The following is a 19,231-nucleotide window of genomic DNA, read 5'->3' as shown; positions in this document are numbered from 1 at the left end:
AAAACTGCTACAGAATAGTGATATGACATAATGAGTTTCAAGTTGAGGATTGGCAGTGGCCCAAGAAAACATATTAAAAATGTACAAGTAAAGAAAAAAATAGGAGAATTCAGAGTTTGAAGTGTAAGACTAGTTATCAAAGTATCGATGGATAGTTTGCAGGAGAGCCAAAACTTTACTTAAATTCAACGGTTAATTGACACACAGCATTGCAATCTATAGATGTTTTTAAGACAAAAAATTAACTGAACTCAATTTCAGTTATTCCCACACACATGGAAACCAAGCAATTATCGCCCAATTTTTAAAAGAATTTGAGAGACTTTGTAACCTAAAGATCTCATTTTGAAGACTTTCTCAAACGTACCTGCAAAAACTCTTTTTAAGACATTTAACTTTTGTTGATTTTGTGTACTCTTTTTACAGTGTGCAAGCGTTAAACGTGTTCAGAACAGAGAACTCTTTGCACGCGGGAGTCGCCTCGTTTCACTTTTGTACTTTATAGCGCTGCTTTAGCATCCTCGTCGACTAAGTTTGATGACTCCATCATTGTGGTTAAAGCTCACTAAATGCTGGAGCCATATCCAGGAACTCTGTGGTCAAAAAACATATAGAAATCAGGTCCTGCTGCACCTGCAGGATTCAAATCTGAATGCGGTCCTCTGTTTTAAAGCTTTGAAATAGAGATGCACACTTCTAAAAAGATAAAATGACTTCAGTCTAATGTTATTCTACATTTAACTGACATTAACATTTTTTTTTCCTAAGTGTTGCTGTGAGATAAAGTTGTGTTCACTAGCACCAGGGAATCATCCCAAAACCCCAAAAGTTCCTCAAACTTCACAGAGTCTTCCTCGTTTGCGTTTTTTCAAGTCACATCCCATCCAGCCTCTTAGCCCCAAAATGTCAGCTCTGGACCATTTGTTCCATTTAATAAAGTTTAGCTAGGCAGTGTCATTCAAATGACAAATGGGGAAAAAGATTGCCGAAAATGAGCTGGCAGAAATCTCCGTAGTATTTCCAAAGGAAGGGAAGTGGTTCGAAAACACTATTTGATAACCACTTTTATTTATCAAATTTCAGGCATTTCAGCAGCGACTTTGTACCATAAAATGGAAGGCAACATCCATCATTCAGTCACTGCCTCAGTTGTTCCATTCCTGGATGAATAGAACTTTAAGTGCCTTTTTAGGTGACACGCCAGATTGTTGGACGCAGAATGTTGGATGGCGTTGTTTTACCCAGCATCTAAGAGTTTTTTACATTGATCTTGATTTTCAGGGGCCTCTCGATCCTTCTGAATTTGAGACTTTTCACAATAGCAATGGAGTGAAATCATAAGTCGGAGCAAATGTGCTTTTGACTGTACAAATTGAGCTAAAGGAAAGTCTGCACCGTCATGCTGAGAGGGACCATTTCAGTTATGTTGTTGTGAATTAGACATCCTGAAGGGAAATGTCAACCATGCAAAATGAGCCTGTGTTTTTTCACCCACCAAATTTTTCTGCTCGAGCTAGTTTTCTGCTTTCTTCTTAGACCTTTTTCTTCCTGTCGGTGACTTTCCTCACTTCTATCCTTTTAAACTCTTGATTTCATGGATGGTTTGTTCCCAAAAGACGTTCAGCTCCTTTTTTTTTTCTTTTTTTTCTTTTTTGACGTCTGTGGGTACACATGTCTGTGCAAGCCAATACACTTAGATATATGTTTTCTAGTATGAACCTTTTATGACAGACTTCAGAGGACTGTTACGTTTACGCCTTCAACAACAATACTAATAAGAGTATTACAGTTAGTGCCACCTCATTTGGTGAAGAAATGACTGTAATTAAGATCTTAATCCTTAAGAGGCCATGACCCAGTGCAATCCCATAGAGGGAGAAAGATGGCTGTATTTGTCTGTGTTTGAGGTCTTTCCAGTTGTCCTTGTGTTGCATTTACTTTTTTCCTGTTTATTCCAGTTTATTGTTGCAGTATTGTTACATGTGCATGACCCTATCCCTTCGCTCATTGCTGCATCATTCTTTTTGGTTTCTTTTCTTGAAAGAAATAATTTCACGATTCAGTTTTTTTTCTACAACAAACCGTAGTCATTTTAGTTAATATCTGAACATTCTGGCTCTTTAAAATGGATCTTTTAAAAAAAAAAAAAAAAAAAGCATTAAAATTGTAATGGATATGCTCCTTTTTTCCTTTTTTTCCAGATAAAGTAGAGAAAAAATGCTTTGATATGTCTGCATTACAAGTTTGTTTGTAGGGCATTGCATTTTAGGATAACAGCGGATGTTGCTTAATATCCTTTATCGATGCTCTCACATCCTTCCGTAAATACCAGCAGATCCATATTCAAACAGTCCTATCCTTATTCTTTGATTGTTATGATGACAGGCGTAATCTGAAGGTTCAAACTGATGTGCTTTTTTCAGTGGTTTCAGTGGAACACATATAATCTATCAGTGTTCTTTTAGGGGCAGACAAGGTTTAAATTCTAACATGTAAGGCTGCAGAAGTTGCCTTTGTGAACGTAACTCAGTGTTGTAAAGCTTAACAAATTTTTTGCTCTGAAATCCCTTGCCCCGTGTGGTTTTCTCGGCTGTTGATGAATAACGGATCCCAGTTCCCGGCGGTCAAGCTTAAACTTGCACTCATGCATGCCTTGAAATTCCTCTTGATTCCTTTAAGAACTTAATCATAGAGAAAACCCTATGTGCAAAGCCAGTAACATTTGTAAAAGCTGACGTTAATTAGTCCCTTTTTCCCATTTACGAGTCAGTTTGTTAAACTAGTGATCTAGCTTGAATATTCTACCAGGGCACTTTATGTTTTGACTTGAGAGGCGGTAGGATGATCAAAATGATTATTCTATGACCCACAGTTTTGTGACACTCTTTCAGATAGTGCTTAGGCTTTATTCTTTTCTTTTCTAGCCAGGGGGCATAAATGATGAATATAACACACAAAGGGACAGGCTCAACTTGCCAACAAATATTTGAAGAGAGGGTAAATTGGACATTACTGGCATGGAGTCTGGAATCTGTGCGACCTCTAAACAACCGTTAGCATTGGCAGTTCCATTCTCTGTAAAGCACAGAAGTTGTTTGTCAACCTTTCTTTGGTAACGTCAGAACAATCATACTTTTGAGTTCGTCTTGCTGTGTTTTGCACAAGATAAAGGCAGGCAGACATTTACTCCTCTGGGAGCAAAGCATCATTATTACAACAATTAGGTTTTTTTTATTGCAGCATGACTTGCCTACTTCCCCATTCTGTTTCTTTTTCTTCGCTTTTCTTCCTCTCTCCATCGGCTCACTAGGCCACTTCCAAACCCTTTCCACTTTCTTCACATCTCATTTGTCTCTCCTCTTTTCATCCTGCCTCATTTATCTTCTGCTCTCTCTGAGGCATAAAGACCATATCCTCTTTATCGGTGAGCCGCAGCAGGGGCACGTCACTCTCCCTCCACCCCTTACACTCATCTTCACTACTTTCCTCTCATCATCACTCAATTTATTGCCTTCCACACAGTTCCACAGGTCTCATCTTTTCAGCCCAAGCATTTTTGCAATGATTGGAATATTCAGGTTGGCTTATATTCTTGCAAATATTCTTTTTTTCTTTTTTTTATATAAACTCTTTCCGACCATCCCGATCCTCCTTCCTATTTTTATTCCTTATTAAACTTGGAAGCTCACTATATTGATAGGCCAGTTTGAGGGGATGTTAAACAGCATCATTGTTCATTTTTTTTCAGGATTCAGTGTGCATGTACTTTAGATGTGCACGCTCACCAAAATCAATATTATTAAGTCTTGGCATTTTACAATAAGTGGCAAAGCTTGCTTGCTAGACCCTCGATATATCATGATTAATATCTGCTTTTCCCTACTCATATTGCGGGGGTTGACTGTCGTCGGTTTCTTAGCTCCAGCTTCTCGCCCTCCCCGGGGGCTTCAGCACAGGGATTCACAAGACGTGCGGGTATCCGCTGCTGCCTGGGCCTCCTGTCATTATCCGTCATCGGGCTGCTTGAGATGGTTGCCGTTGTGAGTTGAGTCAAACACGCAAAGGGCTCGTGATCCATCGTCAGGTTAAAATAATCGTCGTTATTATCACAGTCCAGTGTAGACATTAACGAGGGGGAAAAAAATAAAGCGCAACAGTTTTTGCACACCACTCTTGTTAAGCCATCCAGTGACACAGCTGGATTGATTCCTTCACTGCAACAGTCCGACTCAGTGTGTTGTGGTTGCCCAACTTCTCCCCAGAGGCAAAGCAGCATTTCTTCTTTTTTGGAACATAGTTTGCCTTTAACTTTTCTTCTCTTCACGTCCATAAGACGTAAGCACGAGCTCATTTTATCTTCCAGATGGTGTGAATTCAACATAACCTAATCCAAGTATTTTAACTGTCAAGCAGCTCAGCTAGAGGCATAAATGAGACATGTCTCCATTGGTAAGATCACATTCTCGCTGTTGCATTTATGTACTCCTAACTCTCTTCAAGTCAGTTTCATCGGACTGGTCAGGCCTCTCTCGTTGCCCCACTGGCTGCTGTGCCAGAATAAGACCCTCTGCCATGAGAAAGTATTGTTGGAACATACTGTTGAAAACTGCATTTATTAATACATGATAATAGAGTGTTTCGAGAAGAAAACGAGAGATTATGCGTTTACTCTGTTAGCTTTGTTTCATCTGCCAGGATGGAACAAATTAAACCTTCAACCTTCTTATTGGCGTATTGGCGTCTGTGGATAACTCTCTTAATCCCCCACATAGCTTTTCCAACCTTCAGCATGAACATGGGTCTAATCAGCCAAAATAAGTGAAAGCACCCATGCTAGTGTGCTGGGTTTGTAAGGATTAAGGAATGTGCATTTATTCAAGGTTCCTTTGCCTGTAAGTTGCCAGCAGTGGTGAGTCAGAGCACAGGTGAGCCAGAAGCACTGTATTATTAAGGGTCTTTGAGGGTGCAAAGAATTAATTATTTAAAAGGAGAGCTGTCCTACTTTATTTTTCTCAGATACTTTTTAATTGCACAATACCGCTGGCACTTTTCTTTAAGTTTCAGCAGTATTGTGCATAACATACCAGACTGAATGAAACATGGCAGAAAGAGGAACGTAAGTGAAATTTAAAAAACCTGCTAACCTTTGGTGCAAATTTGGATTGCTTTCATTAAAACTTCATTTAAAAAAAATGTGCCCTTTTTTTTTTTTAAGTTTAGTACCTTTAAGGATTTTTTTTTTCGAGTTACTCTAATTAAATGGGTGGAAAGGGACAAGTTATTCATGGAAGCAGTTTGTGCAGCTGACAGCTGAAAAAGGGAGAAAAAAAGGGCCTGTTCTGTTGAAACTGCGTTTCTGTTGTGGCTCGCAGATGGCAGGGTATGAATCTGGCCTCAGCACCATAAGTCTGTGGACCCAGTCTACCTTGTGCGAGCAATCCAGGTCGGTGGTGGTGGTGTAATGGTGTGGAAAATGGTCTCTTTGTGCAGTTTGATCTCGCATAATAAGCCATTATTTGAATGGCACAGCATCTGTGCTGCTGCTGACCGCAGTCATACCCTTATGGACACAATCTGCTGTATTTTAATGGATATTCCCCACCAGGATAATGTGTTATGTCAAAAAGCTGAAATCGCCTCACCTCATTTCTGCGAAACAAGAATCCTGCACCGCAACCTTTTCCTTCTTTTTTTGTAAAGACAACATGAAACATAATCATTGACATGATGTAACACACATACTTCAAACTAAACTCAATGAGCTTGTGTTAATCACGGTGGAAGGCTTTGGCACTCAAATGAAACGTTCAGTGTTAAATATATATATATTGATTTAAGTGACAGTGACGGTTTTAACAGTACAAGTTACAGTACAGAGAACTACAGTTAACTAGTCTTAGAATATACAAGGTATTAGCTTTGTCAACATGTGTGACAACTTTAAAGATAATGTAAGCCTGAACATTATTTGTGCCGTGGCTTCATCCTGAACTACCATCCTTCATGTGATAACGGATGCAAATGAAATGAGTTGGGGCCCCTTAAAATAATGAATGTGGCATTTTTTATTTTTTTTTTTTAAGTCTGTTTTTAGTAGTAAAAACAAGTTGTCTGGTTCAAACCATAGCTTTTTTTTGTGTGTAATATCAACGGACATCTGTTAAAAGACAGAGAAATATGGTCAAATCCTAACTGGACATCTTATCAGTATATTATTTGCACTGGACTTTGAGTAGACAATAAATGGTTCTAGTTAGGTCACAAAGATTTTTTTGCCAACATTTGAAGATCTTAAAAAAAAAAAAAAAAAAATGTCTGGGGTTACCTTTTTGCACTCTCAAATCAAACTGTGCAGCAACGAAACTGCAAGATGAGGTTGAGATCAAAGAAGCGAGTACTTGGATGTCTGTGGTCTGTCCTGAGTGCACCTCGGCTCACATGGAAACGGACTGAGATCGTCAACCTGTTGCGCAGTCGTATAAAAGTTTTTAACTTGATAAACTGAAGCTTTCTTTGCAATTTCAGTCAGGAGAGAATTTATTTTGTCTCATAAGAGCATGAGGCTAATAAAAGGAGTGCTGAGAACCTCTCGTCTTGAGCAACATGATGCCCTCAATTAAATTTGACCCCTCTATCAGCTCGCTCGTCTAGACCTAGATTATGTGGGTGTTTGGCCGGCTGGCGTGGCTGGAGATGATGCATCATAATTTAGCTAATGAAATGAACATCTGCCCACTAAACCCCACGCTGTCTGCATGGCCGTACACAAATGTAGTTTTTGTCTGCAATTCATGCATCACACTTGAGAGTGTGTGCTTGCACACTCGTGCACTGTATTTATATTCGCAGTTGGACAAGAGGCACCACGGAGTGTGAGATAAAGGCTGGAAAAGTGCTGGTTGTTGCATCATCGTCTCCACTTTGCAATTTGCCTTCTTGGCCTAGCTTTCTTTGATAATTTATGCTGAAATATAAATTTGCTTTTCCTATTGGGAAAAAAAAAAAAGATAGATTGATCAATTCAAAAATAGGTACACATTTACTTCTGTTGATTTTCTGAATTTGTAGCTGTAGCGGCATGAGCAACTTGTAAATGTTCTTTGACTTCTCTGTCATTCAGAGTGCATAAAATGTGTTGAATGATGTTTTGCAGGCCAGTTGGGGAAAGACACGTCTTTACACTAATTACAGGAGGCTCTTGACTTATCTTCTTTGAAAAAAGGCTCCAGTAGTCTGGGGATTACTTTCAAGATGACAGCCTCTCTAGAAACTGTGACGTCATGTGGCAGTCCGTAATCTCTCTCTGTTTCCTCTGCTTCTCCTCACTCGTCTCCTTCATCCTCTCTGTACTGAGCAATGAGCAGTAGGGATGGGAATCGAGAACGCATTTGAGACGCATTTGCGCGATGACGTCACTTGCACGTTTTGTATTTTGTCTCAGAATGTTTCCAGCATGGCATCGAGGGAGAAGCGCTCTTGTCACTCTTGCCTGCATTCAAAACTTGAGGCCTGTAAACTTCCTGGTCCTATTGATTGTAATAATGTTAGCGACATTCTGTATGAATAATTTCCATCTGATATTAACATGTAGTTGACGAGGACTGCAAGAGTGAGGCAGATTTGGATATATAAAGGTTATATATTGTACTATATTTTTACTATATAACCAAATCGATAAGCGATATCGATAACAAAACCGGAATTGCTAAATTGTTAACAATTCCCATCCCTAATGAGCAGTGAATACATCTTCTTTTTGTTGCCACTTGCTGGTGTTCTGATACTTCCCATCTTGGTGTCTTTCAGTACTATAATCCGCTCTCTTTTTTGTGTCTGTCTGTATTGACAGTTTTATTTAAATGTTTAAAATCCTCTCCTCTCCTGGCCCAACGCCTTCTGTGGATTTCTTCCTGTCTTCTCGTCTCTGCTTCAGAGTTTCCCAGAGATGACGATGGATCGTGTATATGATTCTTGTAATTCAGACACACTACTGATTGTTTTGTGTCAGTGCCGTCTGTGCATCGCCAAAATGCGTTACTGTACGTCTCAGTTGTCTGTTGCTGTAGAAGTATCATTGTGCTTTTTAGTGCATGTGAACTTCTAACATTCTGCTGGTTTTCTGAGTATGACTGTCTCATCATCTGTTGCTCTTTCTTTTCTTGCCCCTCTTGGTTTACACTCCTTCAGAAAATAGATGCTCTCATTCTTGCACGCACGGTTTCTTTGCTTTAATGCTCTGTTTGTCTGGTATTTTGTAGAAGGTCATTCATTAACACAGTATATGAAATGTGTGGTTCTCTTCAGTGGGAGACTTTGCTCTTGAGACAATATGTATTTTACCTTAGTATACTTTTTAGAGGGCAGTTTGTAAGATTATTAGCTTTAAAAAAAAGTATCAACGCCGTAAAAGTTACGAGCAAAATGTTTGGAAACTACTTAAGTGACGTTGATTGTTCTGAATTTAGCATTGGTTCTTACCTTTGTTAAAATACCACTTTTTTACCACAAGATGGGGGTTTGTATAGCTATAGTTTAGTGTGAAGTCTGCCCCTCAGTCTACCATGAGATTAAGAGTTTTATGAGATGAAAATGATTTTTCCTGTTATGTTGTCAGAAACGGTTTAGAAAGAACCCCTCTGAGTTGTCTTCATTATCTCATAAGAGGCTCACAGCAGGTCCTAAATCTGTTCACTTCAATGGAAGAATTGAACATGAGCACAGATTCAGAGAAGTTCTTTCTCATCAAAGAAACCAAAACAAGAGCTTGTGTGAAATGGGCTTTAAAAAACAAAGAAACAAAACAGTGGATAGTAAAACGGTTGACACAAGATGCAGGAAAGGATAGTAAAATAGAGAGCAAACATGTTGGGAAGAAATTGAAGTGAGGAGGAAAGTGACACGGGGAAACATGGGTCTGAAAATACACAGACTAACAGTTTACAGGTGAACACAGTGCACAGTTACTACTCCAAGACAACCACAGGCAGAAGTAGTCAATCCTACAGTGACAAACAAGGAACATAGCCCTTTTGAAATAGAAGAGAAGAAAAACTGTAATCAAAAGCTAACGGTCACATGGCCACCAGCACCGGCTGCTGCTGAGGGTCGGAGGCTTGGTTGTGAGATCATTTTGGTTGGTGGATAATATCTCTGCTGTAACACTGTCTTCTGATGTCTTCTGCATTGATTTCATCTACTAACTGAATCTGTATTACAGCGCATCCTTATGAAAGTGGGTACGGTTTACTTAATGAAAACTACACTGACCCCTTTTTACTACAAATTCTACAAAATGATCCTTTAATGGTTACACATTTATTGATCAAGTATACAAAGGCTTTGATACACATACAAGACTTGCTTGTGCACTCACACACACGGACACTGCAAGGAAACATGCAGTCTTATTCAAAGAGATTCCATTAAGCCGCTCTAGTTTGATTGCAATAATGGCTAACAACTAATTAGCATGTCAAGTGTTATTTTCTGTGACCCATTAGAGACTAAGTGTTTTTACTGCTATATTCTGCTTCTCGATAGGTGGGTAGAGTAGCCAAAAATTGTACTCAAGTAAAAGTACTGTTACTTCAGAATAATATGACTCAAGTAAAAGTAAAAAGTAGTCATCCAAATAATTACTTGAGTAAGAGTAAAAAAGTGCTTGGTGAAAAAACTACTCAAATACTGAGTAAATGTTGAGTAACTTCTGATTTATTTGTTAACACAAGCATTCAATCAGACAGACAAAAATACAAAATAATCATCTTTAGGCAAATTCGAGTTCATCCAATTGATGAAATGAATTAAAATGAATTAATTAATTACAAAATAGCTTAAATTAAAATAATCCAGGTAAATTCAAGTACTAAACATGCTTTCAATATGAGGCCAAGGGTGTTCCTCCTCGTCTGTCTTCATTTCCGACCGTTGATTCTGACATTTTTCATCTATTTCTTTTTTTGTTTGCTACGTCTGTAAATTCTAAAGCTAACCCGTCCCGTCGCTGAGATTGAGTACGGTCACGTGACGAGACTGCACGGCTACGTTTGTTTGGTGAAACACAGTCAGGTGGTAGAGCCTTTGGCGGAAGTCTCTCTCTGTCAAAATAAAACATTAAAATGAGGCGTATGCGGGGGGGGGGGGGGGGGATTAAAAAATAATGACGCGTAGAATACCAAAGAGGTAAGAAGAAAGGTAACGAGCTCATTGTAGCCTAATGTTGCGGAGTAAGACTACAGTTTCTTCTTCACAAATCTACTCAAGTAAAAGTAAAAAGTATAGTGGTTTAAAACTACTCCTCGAAGTATCATTTTTTTCAAAAACATACTCAAGTAAATGTAACTTGTTACTACCCGCATCTGCAATAGGCAAAAGGTTGCTTTTGTTTGTGGATTCTCCAGCTGGGTTTTTGAAGCTCTCTTATGCTTCTTGTGAGCAAGAGTGCACATGCTCACCAAAACGTCAAACTTGCATTAGACCGCAAAGGAGACGAAGTCACTGAGGGACTTTGTGGGATTCAGCACTCCAACCAGCATTCATTAGGCTGTAGGAAGAGGGTCATATTTTATCACATAACAATAATCAATCTGCGGAGAATCAAAGGTGACTTAGTTCAGAAAGACATAATACCTGCAGATATTACACGTACGACAAGTTCAACTTCAAAGGAACATTTGCATAGTGGAGTGTATCCTTAAACAAAAAAAAAACAAAAACTAGACCGTTCGCAGTTATCTCATTCCTCTCCAGTTTATTTGCAGAGGGGAGGCTCTCCACCTCCGCTGAGCTGCTGCATTTGCCTCTGCCCTTGCTTCACTTCACAGAAAATAAATGACTGTGTGCTAACCCACAGTAACCTATTAGCTCTCGTCAGCCCTTCAGCTTTTCTTGCTTCTCTACTCTGTTGTCGAGGATGCTTTTTCCAGCCCTTTCTTTTTGCGTAAAAAGAAACCTAGTCCAAGACAAATGACTGCGACTGCAAACATTGAATCATTTTCTCCAGTGCAAGTTTTTAGGTAGATGTATTTGTCAAAATTGTAAACGGTAATATGTCATTTTCTCCTTTTCAAAAAAAACAACAACAAAAACTCAGAAATTGTGCGAGCATCATTGGTCAGTGTCCTGCATTGTCCTACAATACTAGCGTATAATTTTGCCAGCTGAGGCAGGAATTTTGTAGGGTTGAAAATGTGTGGATTTGCCTTTTGTCTGCAGATGTGAATTATTATATTATGAAGTTTCCATTTGAAATGACTTAAAGGTAATAGATTTGGTTCAAATGTGTTTTTGTCGTCACCCAGTCGGGTGACCTCGCATTGGAAGCAGATTTATGTGTTTGTTCCTGTCGCACGGCCTGCCACGGTTTATTGCCGTCTCCACTGTTTATGCACAGCACAGAGAACCCTGCATCATACTGAGGCAGCGTGTGCTCGTGGTCAAGACTAATTTGTAGAAACAATTCCTAAAACTTTGTCGCACGCTGTTAAATGATCAAGGTGGAGAAGCAAAGATGAGAGCAGGGCAGCCCTTTTTCTATCGGATTATGTCGTTATCAAGAGTTTTGTATCAATAAACAAGTAAATAAAAGAATATTGGTGCAGTATGAATAAATGGCCATAGATATATTATTGTTAAAGACAGATAGCAAAATAGAAGACAAATAAAATTACGTCAGTTGACAAGCTTTTAAAAAGTTGCAGCAGAGAGAGGTGTGGGTAAAATGTTCCAAAATCTCCTTGAATGAATTGGGGTGTTACATTTGTAGCTTGGCAACAGTTTAGCTGATGATACCACACAGTGGTGCAGGTAACACAGGGGAACTCTCTCAGTTGACATGACAACACGGACGGAAACTCACAGCCAACAGTTTTAACATCCTGGGTGTAGAGATGCTCCTTCTCAGTAATAAGCTTTTTAGAAAGGGGTCTACTTGTTGTTGCACTCATGTCAATGTTTTCCATATATTCCCAACGCGTCTTGTAGGGGCTTCAAGGTTTGTCCATACCAGCAAGAATTTATTTAAACTTTTGTACTTTCTGCTAAACTTTTTTTTTGAGTCGATGCAGTAACACTGCTCCTCTGTATTTTATTAGTCCGAGGGTAGATTTTGTCGAACATAAGCAGGCCATTTGTTGTGAGTAGCTCGTCTTTGAGACATAACTGTAAATTCTGCCTCCTTCTGTTTTCTTTGTCCCTCTGCAGTTGGCTCTTGAGGACCCCGTGCACAGCGTTTCTCTCCAGCAGTTTGTCTATGAAAAGCTGAAGGCACAGCAAGCCCTGATTGGCGACCAGGGCTTCGGGGCCCTGATGGAGACTGTGGACACGGAGCTCGTCAGGCAGCTCCAGGAGTTCCTTCAGGGCCTCTGAATCGCATCTCCACCTTTTCACCTCTACGCAAACATCCTTGCCTAACGCTACCCTCCTCCACCATGTTTGAAAATGTATTGAACAGGCTAACGATCAGCCTGACGTGTGGACTCCAAACCTCTACCCATGCTATGCCTTATCTATATCCAAACCTAGCCTCGTCAACGTTCCTCAGCTAACAATCCCTGCCCCTTTCTCTGTTCTCTGCTTTCCCTTACATTTATGTTTTAAAGATGGAATTTCTTAAGAGGCTTAAATAATGTTTATAGCGTCCACACGAAAGCATCACCACACAAGAGCTTCCACCTGATTCTAGTAGTTTCTTCACTTTCTAAGATTCTGACGTTAAATGGGTAGAAAAGTGGTGGATTGTTATTAATGTTGGGTTGGTTTGGTTTGGGAGTAACGTGCACAAAAACATCTGCAGGTGCCAGAGCAGGAGCCTTGGACTATTTTCTACTGGGGGATAAAAAAAATAAAAATAAAAGGTCATCGAGAGTGTAGCAGGAACGTGGCTAAACCAAACGTGATGGACCTAAAGCAGTGTTTACAGAGTCTATTCTTAAAAGAGAAACAAAGAAATGTAATTTTGTACGTATGTAAAGTAGGAATGATGTTCTGCATGACAATGTTTTAGTTTGTTTTTACTTTCTTTTTTCAAAGTGATCATTTTTGTCACAACCAGGGGTCAGTTTGAAGTAACTACTGAGAGAACGGAGTGTAGTTTTTCTTTTCTTTTTAAGCTTAGTTGGAGGGATTTCTTTTTCTTTTTGTAAATTTGTCTTTTTTTCTTTTTTTTTTTGTAAATGGTTGATTTGTACGATGGCTCAACCACATTTATATCTATATACACATACTGCTGCTAACTGATGGTGTGTCGGAGCACTTTAATAACCAAAAAACTGTTGGACATTTCTTTTTCCATCTTCCCACATCGGTAAACGTCGACGCATTGATAGAAGGCCTCGGAGCAGCACGGTGAGACTAAAGTTGGATCAAGACTCTCGTCTGGTTTCTTGACATTCCTCATATCTCTGTGGAACCTTGCGCAACATACAAAAACGCAAGCAAATGTCAGATGCTGTTAGATGGTGTCGCCGTTGAACCAATTAGATTCATTCTGACCCAGGTGGCTGATGACTACACAGTCAGTTGCAGGAAGGGGTCTCGTAGGGAAGCGCTGTGTGTAGTTGTCTTGCCGCCACATTTGATCCAATTTGATCTGTATTTGTTAGAAACGAGGCTTTGTTATATTCAATTTAAACACCAGTCTATCTTGTGGATTTTTCTCAGAACAGTTGATCACTTGCAGGTGTAGTGAACAATGAAAAGTGATAAATTGTTTCATATGGGCTCCCTCACATTGTGTGACAGTTGAAGAATTGCACGATAGATGTGGTATGTGCACTCCAAAATAGGATCTAAAAAGAAAAGTTTCTGTCTAAACTGCATAATGTGAGCCTGTAACCTGCATTTTTAATGAATTATTATTGAATTTGGAATAATATGCTTCTCAGGCTCTCTTTACAGCCTCCCTGGGAAAGAGGCGGTCTTGACACTTGCTCCTTTGACACTGTGACAGAGGGGAGTAGCAGTCAGAATATCAGCCTTATGCTTTCAGCCTTACTTGTCCTTGAAACACAAAAGACCTTTTTACTGATATGTTCACTTCTTAACTAGTTTAGCCGTATATGTCTTCTTTAGTTGCATTCTGTTGATAATAACAACTACCTTCTGAACACTGCACACCATAGACAAATGTTTTTGGGGTTACACATTTAGTTATGTTTTGATGGGAAGTGAATGCATTTTGCTTTTTTCCAAAGCTTTCAATAAAAATGCAGTAATCAGTCAGAGTAACTGTGTTTGTGTTTCGATTTTTAATTATTTTTTTACTTTTAAGATGTTTTAACTGAAATACAAGTGCTGCCGTGTCTTGGCATTTTTTCAGGTACTAAATTTTTCTGTTGCCTGGTTTTATTTGGTGATTTTATTGCAGGCAGATCAGACGCCATGGCCCTGGAAAGCTATCAAGTTTGATCACCGACGAACTGTAAATTACCTACCAGCATTGATTTAAACACTGAAGGCAGTACAAAGGGGGGAGGAGCACCTTGGCATACTGATAAAGAAGCACGACAGCAAGCAGCACATACATGTACTCTAGAGAGTTCAGCACACTTTATATAGAAGCTATAACCAGTGTGGGAGAGACCTTGCAAGAGAGGTTAGCTGATTGTTTTTTCATTTCTCTGATTCTCCAATGCCAATTTTTCAGCTAGTACAATTACACCTCTATGGTTTATTCCCATATTGCTTATTATCCAACTGACAATGTGGAAGCAAGAAAACATTCCACACCCGTGCCAGTGGCTCATTTAAGGTGGCATTTATGCACATTGACAATTTTAGCAAAAGAGAAAATGCAGTATTCACCCATCCTTGACCATTTTCCTATTTTGTTGCATTACAACCTGCAGTGTAGGTGGGTATGTTATTAGATTCTGTGAAATGGACTTGCACAAAACGGTCCAATTTTGTGAAGTAACATAAGAACACGTGTCTTGAAAAATTATGGTTAGCATCTGTATTTAAACCCAATGTTTATAAAGCCCTTGATGAGGATCCAATACTTCTAGTTTCTCTGAGGTTATGAGATTAGTTCTGTTTAGTTCACTTGCATGCATACATATTTAATATATATATATATATTTATATACATATACAATATACCTGTTGAGAAAAAAAGGCCCCAAATAGCTCAGCAACCAACATTAAAGCAAAGTGCTTTATGAAGCTGCCATGGTTTATAGCAGCAAATCCAAATAAAGTAACATAATACCATTGATCTTGGTGGATTTTTTTTTTTTTTTTTTAGTCCTTTCATCTCTAGATATGGCGAAATACCCATTTTGTGTGTGTTGTTGGTGCTCATACAGCTGCAATGGCTCATAACTAGCTACAACTTTACCAGCAATGCAAACGCAGTGCTAAGACGATTTAAACTTTTGAACTTTCAGTGATCTTGTGGGAAAGCTTATTGTCTGCATGTCTTACAGCTGACGTCCAAGTCATTTGTTTTCTCTTTATTAGATCAGTCACACACAAAATGCATATATCTCCATCAAGGCTGCATAAAAAAATTCTTGTATGCAACACCTTATCTAGATTGAAATCCAAAATAGATTATTTGCTACTAATATTCTTATTATATCAAACAACATGAATGATAATGCAAAAATTACCAAAACAAAGAACCGCATACTGGTGGCTCATGCATACACTACCGGATTAACTTGGAAGTCACAAAGCCAAATCATAGTCTGTAAACACAATTAAGCAAATGGCCTTTCCAGTTTAGCAGCACATTGAAGACCAAAGAGCTTCTAAAGAGCTCTCAAGTCAGGTCTGGGACAAAATTCTGGTAAGATGTGGATTGGGGTTGAGTAATGGAAAACCTGTAATAACAAAGGATTTATTCATATAACGGCTCAACATCGTATCGGCCAATATTCAGCCTGTTGACTGTAGTCAGCAAAACGGTTCAAATAAACAGGTGGCATAAGCCAGCGTTTAACTGATGTTGCATTGAGTTTGCCTTGAAATTGACAGGATTCGCCTGCAGCTGCAGATCCAGCAAATATCCAATGATAATCCAATTCCATATTAGGCTACTTTTTTTCATTTATTTTTTAAAGAACATTTTGTTTTGCCAATCAAGAAATGAGAAGTCATTGAGTGGGTAATAGTTTGATAGGCTAAAATGGGAAAAGCTTTTTCTCTTTGTTTGTTTTTTTTACAAATGGTTGGGTGGCACTTGGCCAGTGTGAAAATTTGAAAAAGTTTTGAAATAATAATCTCAATCTGTTTTTCCTGTTGCTTTCCCTCTGTCCCTCTGTGAAATTCTGTCAACACTGCCACACTCTGCAAAAGTTCCTGTGTGCTGCAAGTGTGTGATTTCATCCTTTCTTGTAATGCTGCTCAGAACTGTAACAACAGACCCTAAAGCAAATAAATCTGTCTGTCTTTACCACTGACTGAAAACTACTCGGTTAATTACAAGCAGCTTTTTTTTTTTTAAGGGAATAAGAGAAAACTAAGGCAATGGGGACCAGGATCGACCCATTTGTCTTAGTTGTTAAAGAATAATTGCACTTTGGTGGTTTATCGAGTGTGAAGAGACAATTAAGTTCTCTACACTCATTTCGATTCCCACCCTACCTTTTCTTCCTTGCCAGCACTATCATTTCAAGGACCCAGTCATTCACTCTTTCTATGTGTACATTATCAGCAGAGCTCACTGTTAATTATTACCCGGTATGCATGACAGAGGCAAGCAGGAGGATTAATGCAAGGTAATAATTAGTTATTCTTTATTGGATTAGTTTATTACAAGATTATAATTATACCAGGGCATGATGCTCTGTCTAAGACTTTTAGTGAATTTCAACTTTCTCAATTAGATAAATATGCACTTCCTAAGATGATCCAAAGAAACTTAGCCATATGCTTTGATGTGAAATGTCTATAGCAAAATTGTTAAAAATTCGTTTGTACTTTGCAAGCTTACAAGTAAATTTTCAAGTTCCCTGAACTGACGGAAACAGAGAGCTGCAGTGCACACAGTGCTGTAAAATAGACGTTATAGATTTTGTAATGAAATGAAAAATGTCTACGAAAAAGTAGCAAAATACTTTTAATAGGTCAGGTGTGTTCCCATTCTTGGCACAAAGTCGAAGTTTCCCTCTGAGCCTTAGAGATAGGGTGAGGAGCTTGACTATCTGGAGGGAGCGCAGATTAGAGCTGCTACTCCTCTGGAGTAGAGAAAGGAGTCGGCTGAGATGGTTCAGTAATCTGATAAGGATACCGGTCACCTCACTTTGGAAGATTTTCTGGACACGTCCAACTGGGAGGATGCTTGCTGAAGGGAGGAGGTTAGCGGAAGTTTTGTGTTTTTGGAAACTGGGAATCACAAGTTAACCTGCAGTCTTAGAATGAACCAATCTTTTGGGAAATTATGGAACTAAGATATCTTTAAGACACAATAGAGGGTGTGGGTGTGCCTGTCACACACCTGTGTGGTTTGTGTTATTTAATGTGGACCCCTCTCCCCTCATGAGCATCATACTGTGTTCATTCTTTTTAAGAAAATGATTTAAGAAAGTGTACACAATGTTTTAAACTGTGAAACCTTGCGTGACCTTGACTAATGTAAAACTGATTCTTTGGGTAAAAGTCCCAAGGTGGCATTGTCAACAACCGGCAGACTACGAGGGCTTCGTCAGCCTGTTACCACTTTGTACACAGACGATATTACATTGCTTTGTGTGGGTCCTCCGAGTGTACGGAGGACCCACAAAATTAAATTTCCCTTCCGGCCAGGGAACACCTTGGAATGCACCAGGAAGAGGTGGAGAGTGTTGTTGGGGAAAGGGATGTCTGGGTTTCCTTCTTTACCTGTTTCTTCCACGACCTTGAATAAGCGGAGTATATCGGATCAGTGATGGACATGCAGTGGTCTTCATGCTTGTAGTCTTTCTGCCCATGATGACATCCCCTAAAATGACTAATAGACTGTATTTTCAAAGAGAATACTGGTAAGAATGCATTAACAAAACTTTTGCTTTGAATTTGTTCTTCACTCGCTGTGCTTCAACTGTTACCTGATTATGTCATTTTAATTATCTATGGTCTTTGGAAGCTAGGAAGTGTCAGTGACAGTGTGTGGGAGAGCGATTCTGATTAGAAGTGCCAGATCTTGTCTGTTTATGGAAGGCTGTAATTAAAACCTGAAGTTCCAGGAATGCGCAATTATTTTGTGTCCATAGTGCATGCATCTCAAGTAGGTGTGTGGATACCACTGGTATTTATGAGTAAATGTCAGCATGTGCTCGTGTGTGCAAAATGTTGCTCATGTTCGTCACTTAAGAGTCTTAAGGGAATGTGAGAGGTCTTTGATTCAAGTGTCACACCGTGGTCCACGGATTAATGAGTTTTTATATGGTAAGTGTGACAGTTGAATGGAAGTTTAAAAAAAACTAGATGGCTTCAAAGTCTCCTAACTCTCACTCACCCTATTTGAATAACACTCACATGAGACAGGTTACCCCACTTTGATGCAACAAAGCCAGATGTTACTTGAAGTTACAGGTTCTGATTCAACACTGCAAACTTTTTTGATTGTACTTTACACTGGTGCCTTCAACAAATTCAAATTTAGGTTAATGGACAGGAACTCTTTTTCAAAAAATATTTAAAAAAAAAAAAGTTTAGGGGTTGGCTGAGCAAAACAGCAGTGTGATGAGGTCACATTGTGTTTTAAAGTGATAGTTCGGAGTAGATTCACCCTAGGGTCATTTGAACCGTGACATCCAGCCAAGTAGCCCACCCGCAGTTTTTTCGATATTGGCTGAACATCAGCCGAGTTACTGAGTTATCTCGAATAGCTTAAGCGCTAATGGAACCTGGCAGTATCTCCAAAATTACCACACTAAAATCACATGCCATGACACCAAACTTCTACAGTAGTACAAATATGGTCTGTACTCACAAAACGATGCATTTGGAAGTTTGTACATAGTCCAGGAGTTTATTATTATCAACACAAGCCTAACAGCTTCTCTGCTGCTAAAGCTGCGTCGACGTCACTTCCTTGATCTGGGAGCTTCAAAGTAAGATGAGGGTTGATCTACTACTGTAGACAACAAAGTATATGCTATATTCTACATGATTTTTTATGAATTTTTATGTTGTAGAGTTGTGAATTTATTTTATCAATGGAGAAATTGAGCAGCCTTGCTTTGTTGTCTACAGTAGTAGATCAACCCTCATCTTACATTGAAGCTCCCAGATCAAGGAAGTGACG

At 39.1% G+C, this 19,231-nt stretch overlaps 1 protein-coding gene across 1 annotated transcript in view; it reads left to right on the top strand.

Moving 5' to 3' along the window:
- The window catches only part of ipo11 (importin 11), a 105,732-nt gene extending 91,515 nt beyond the window's left edge, over positions 1-14,217 (top strand). The window contains exon 30 of the mRNA XM_075467734.1: positions 12,202-14,217. Coding sequence (XP_075323849.1) covers positions 12,202-12,366 — 165 coding nt within the window. The 3' untranslated portion in view covers positions 12,367-14,217. The remainder of the gene's footprint in view (positions 1-12,201) is intronic.
- Positions 14,218-19,231: the final 5,014 nt, after the last annotated feature.

This window comes from Odontesthes bonariensis, chromosome 6, assembly GCF_027942865.1.
Source record: "Odontesthes bonariensis isolate fOdoBon6 chromosome 6, fOdoBon6.hap1, whole genome shotgun sequence".
In the NCBI taxonomy this organism is placed as follows: Eukaryota; Metazoa; Chordata; class Actinopteri; order Atheriniformes; family Atherinopsidae; genus Odontesthes; species Odontesthes bonariensis.
The sequence above is the reverse complement of the archived record's forward strand: the minus strand, read 5'-3'. Positions and strand labels throughout refer to the sequence as shown.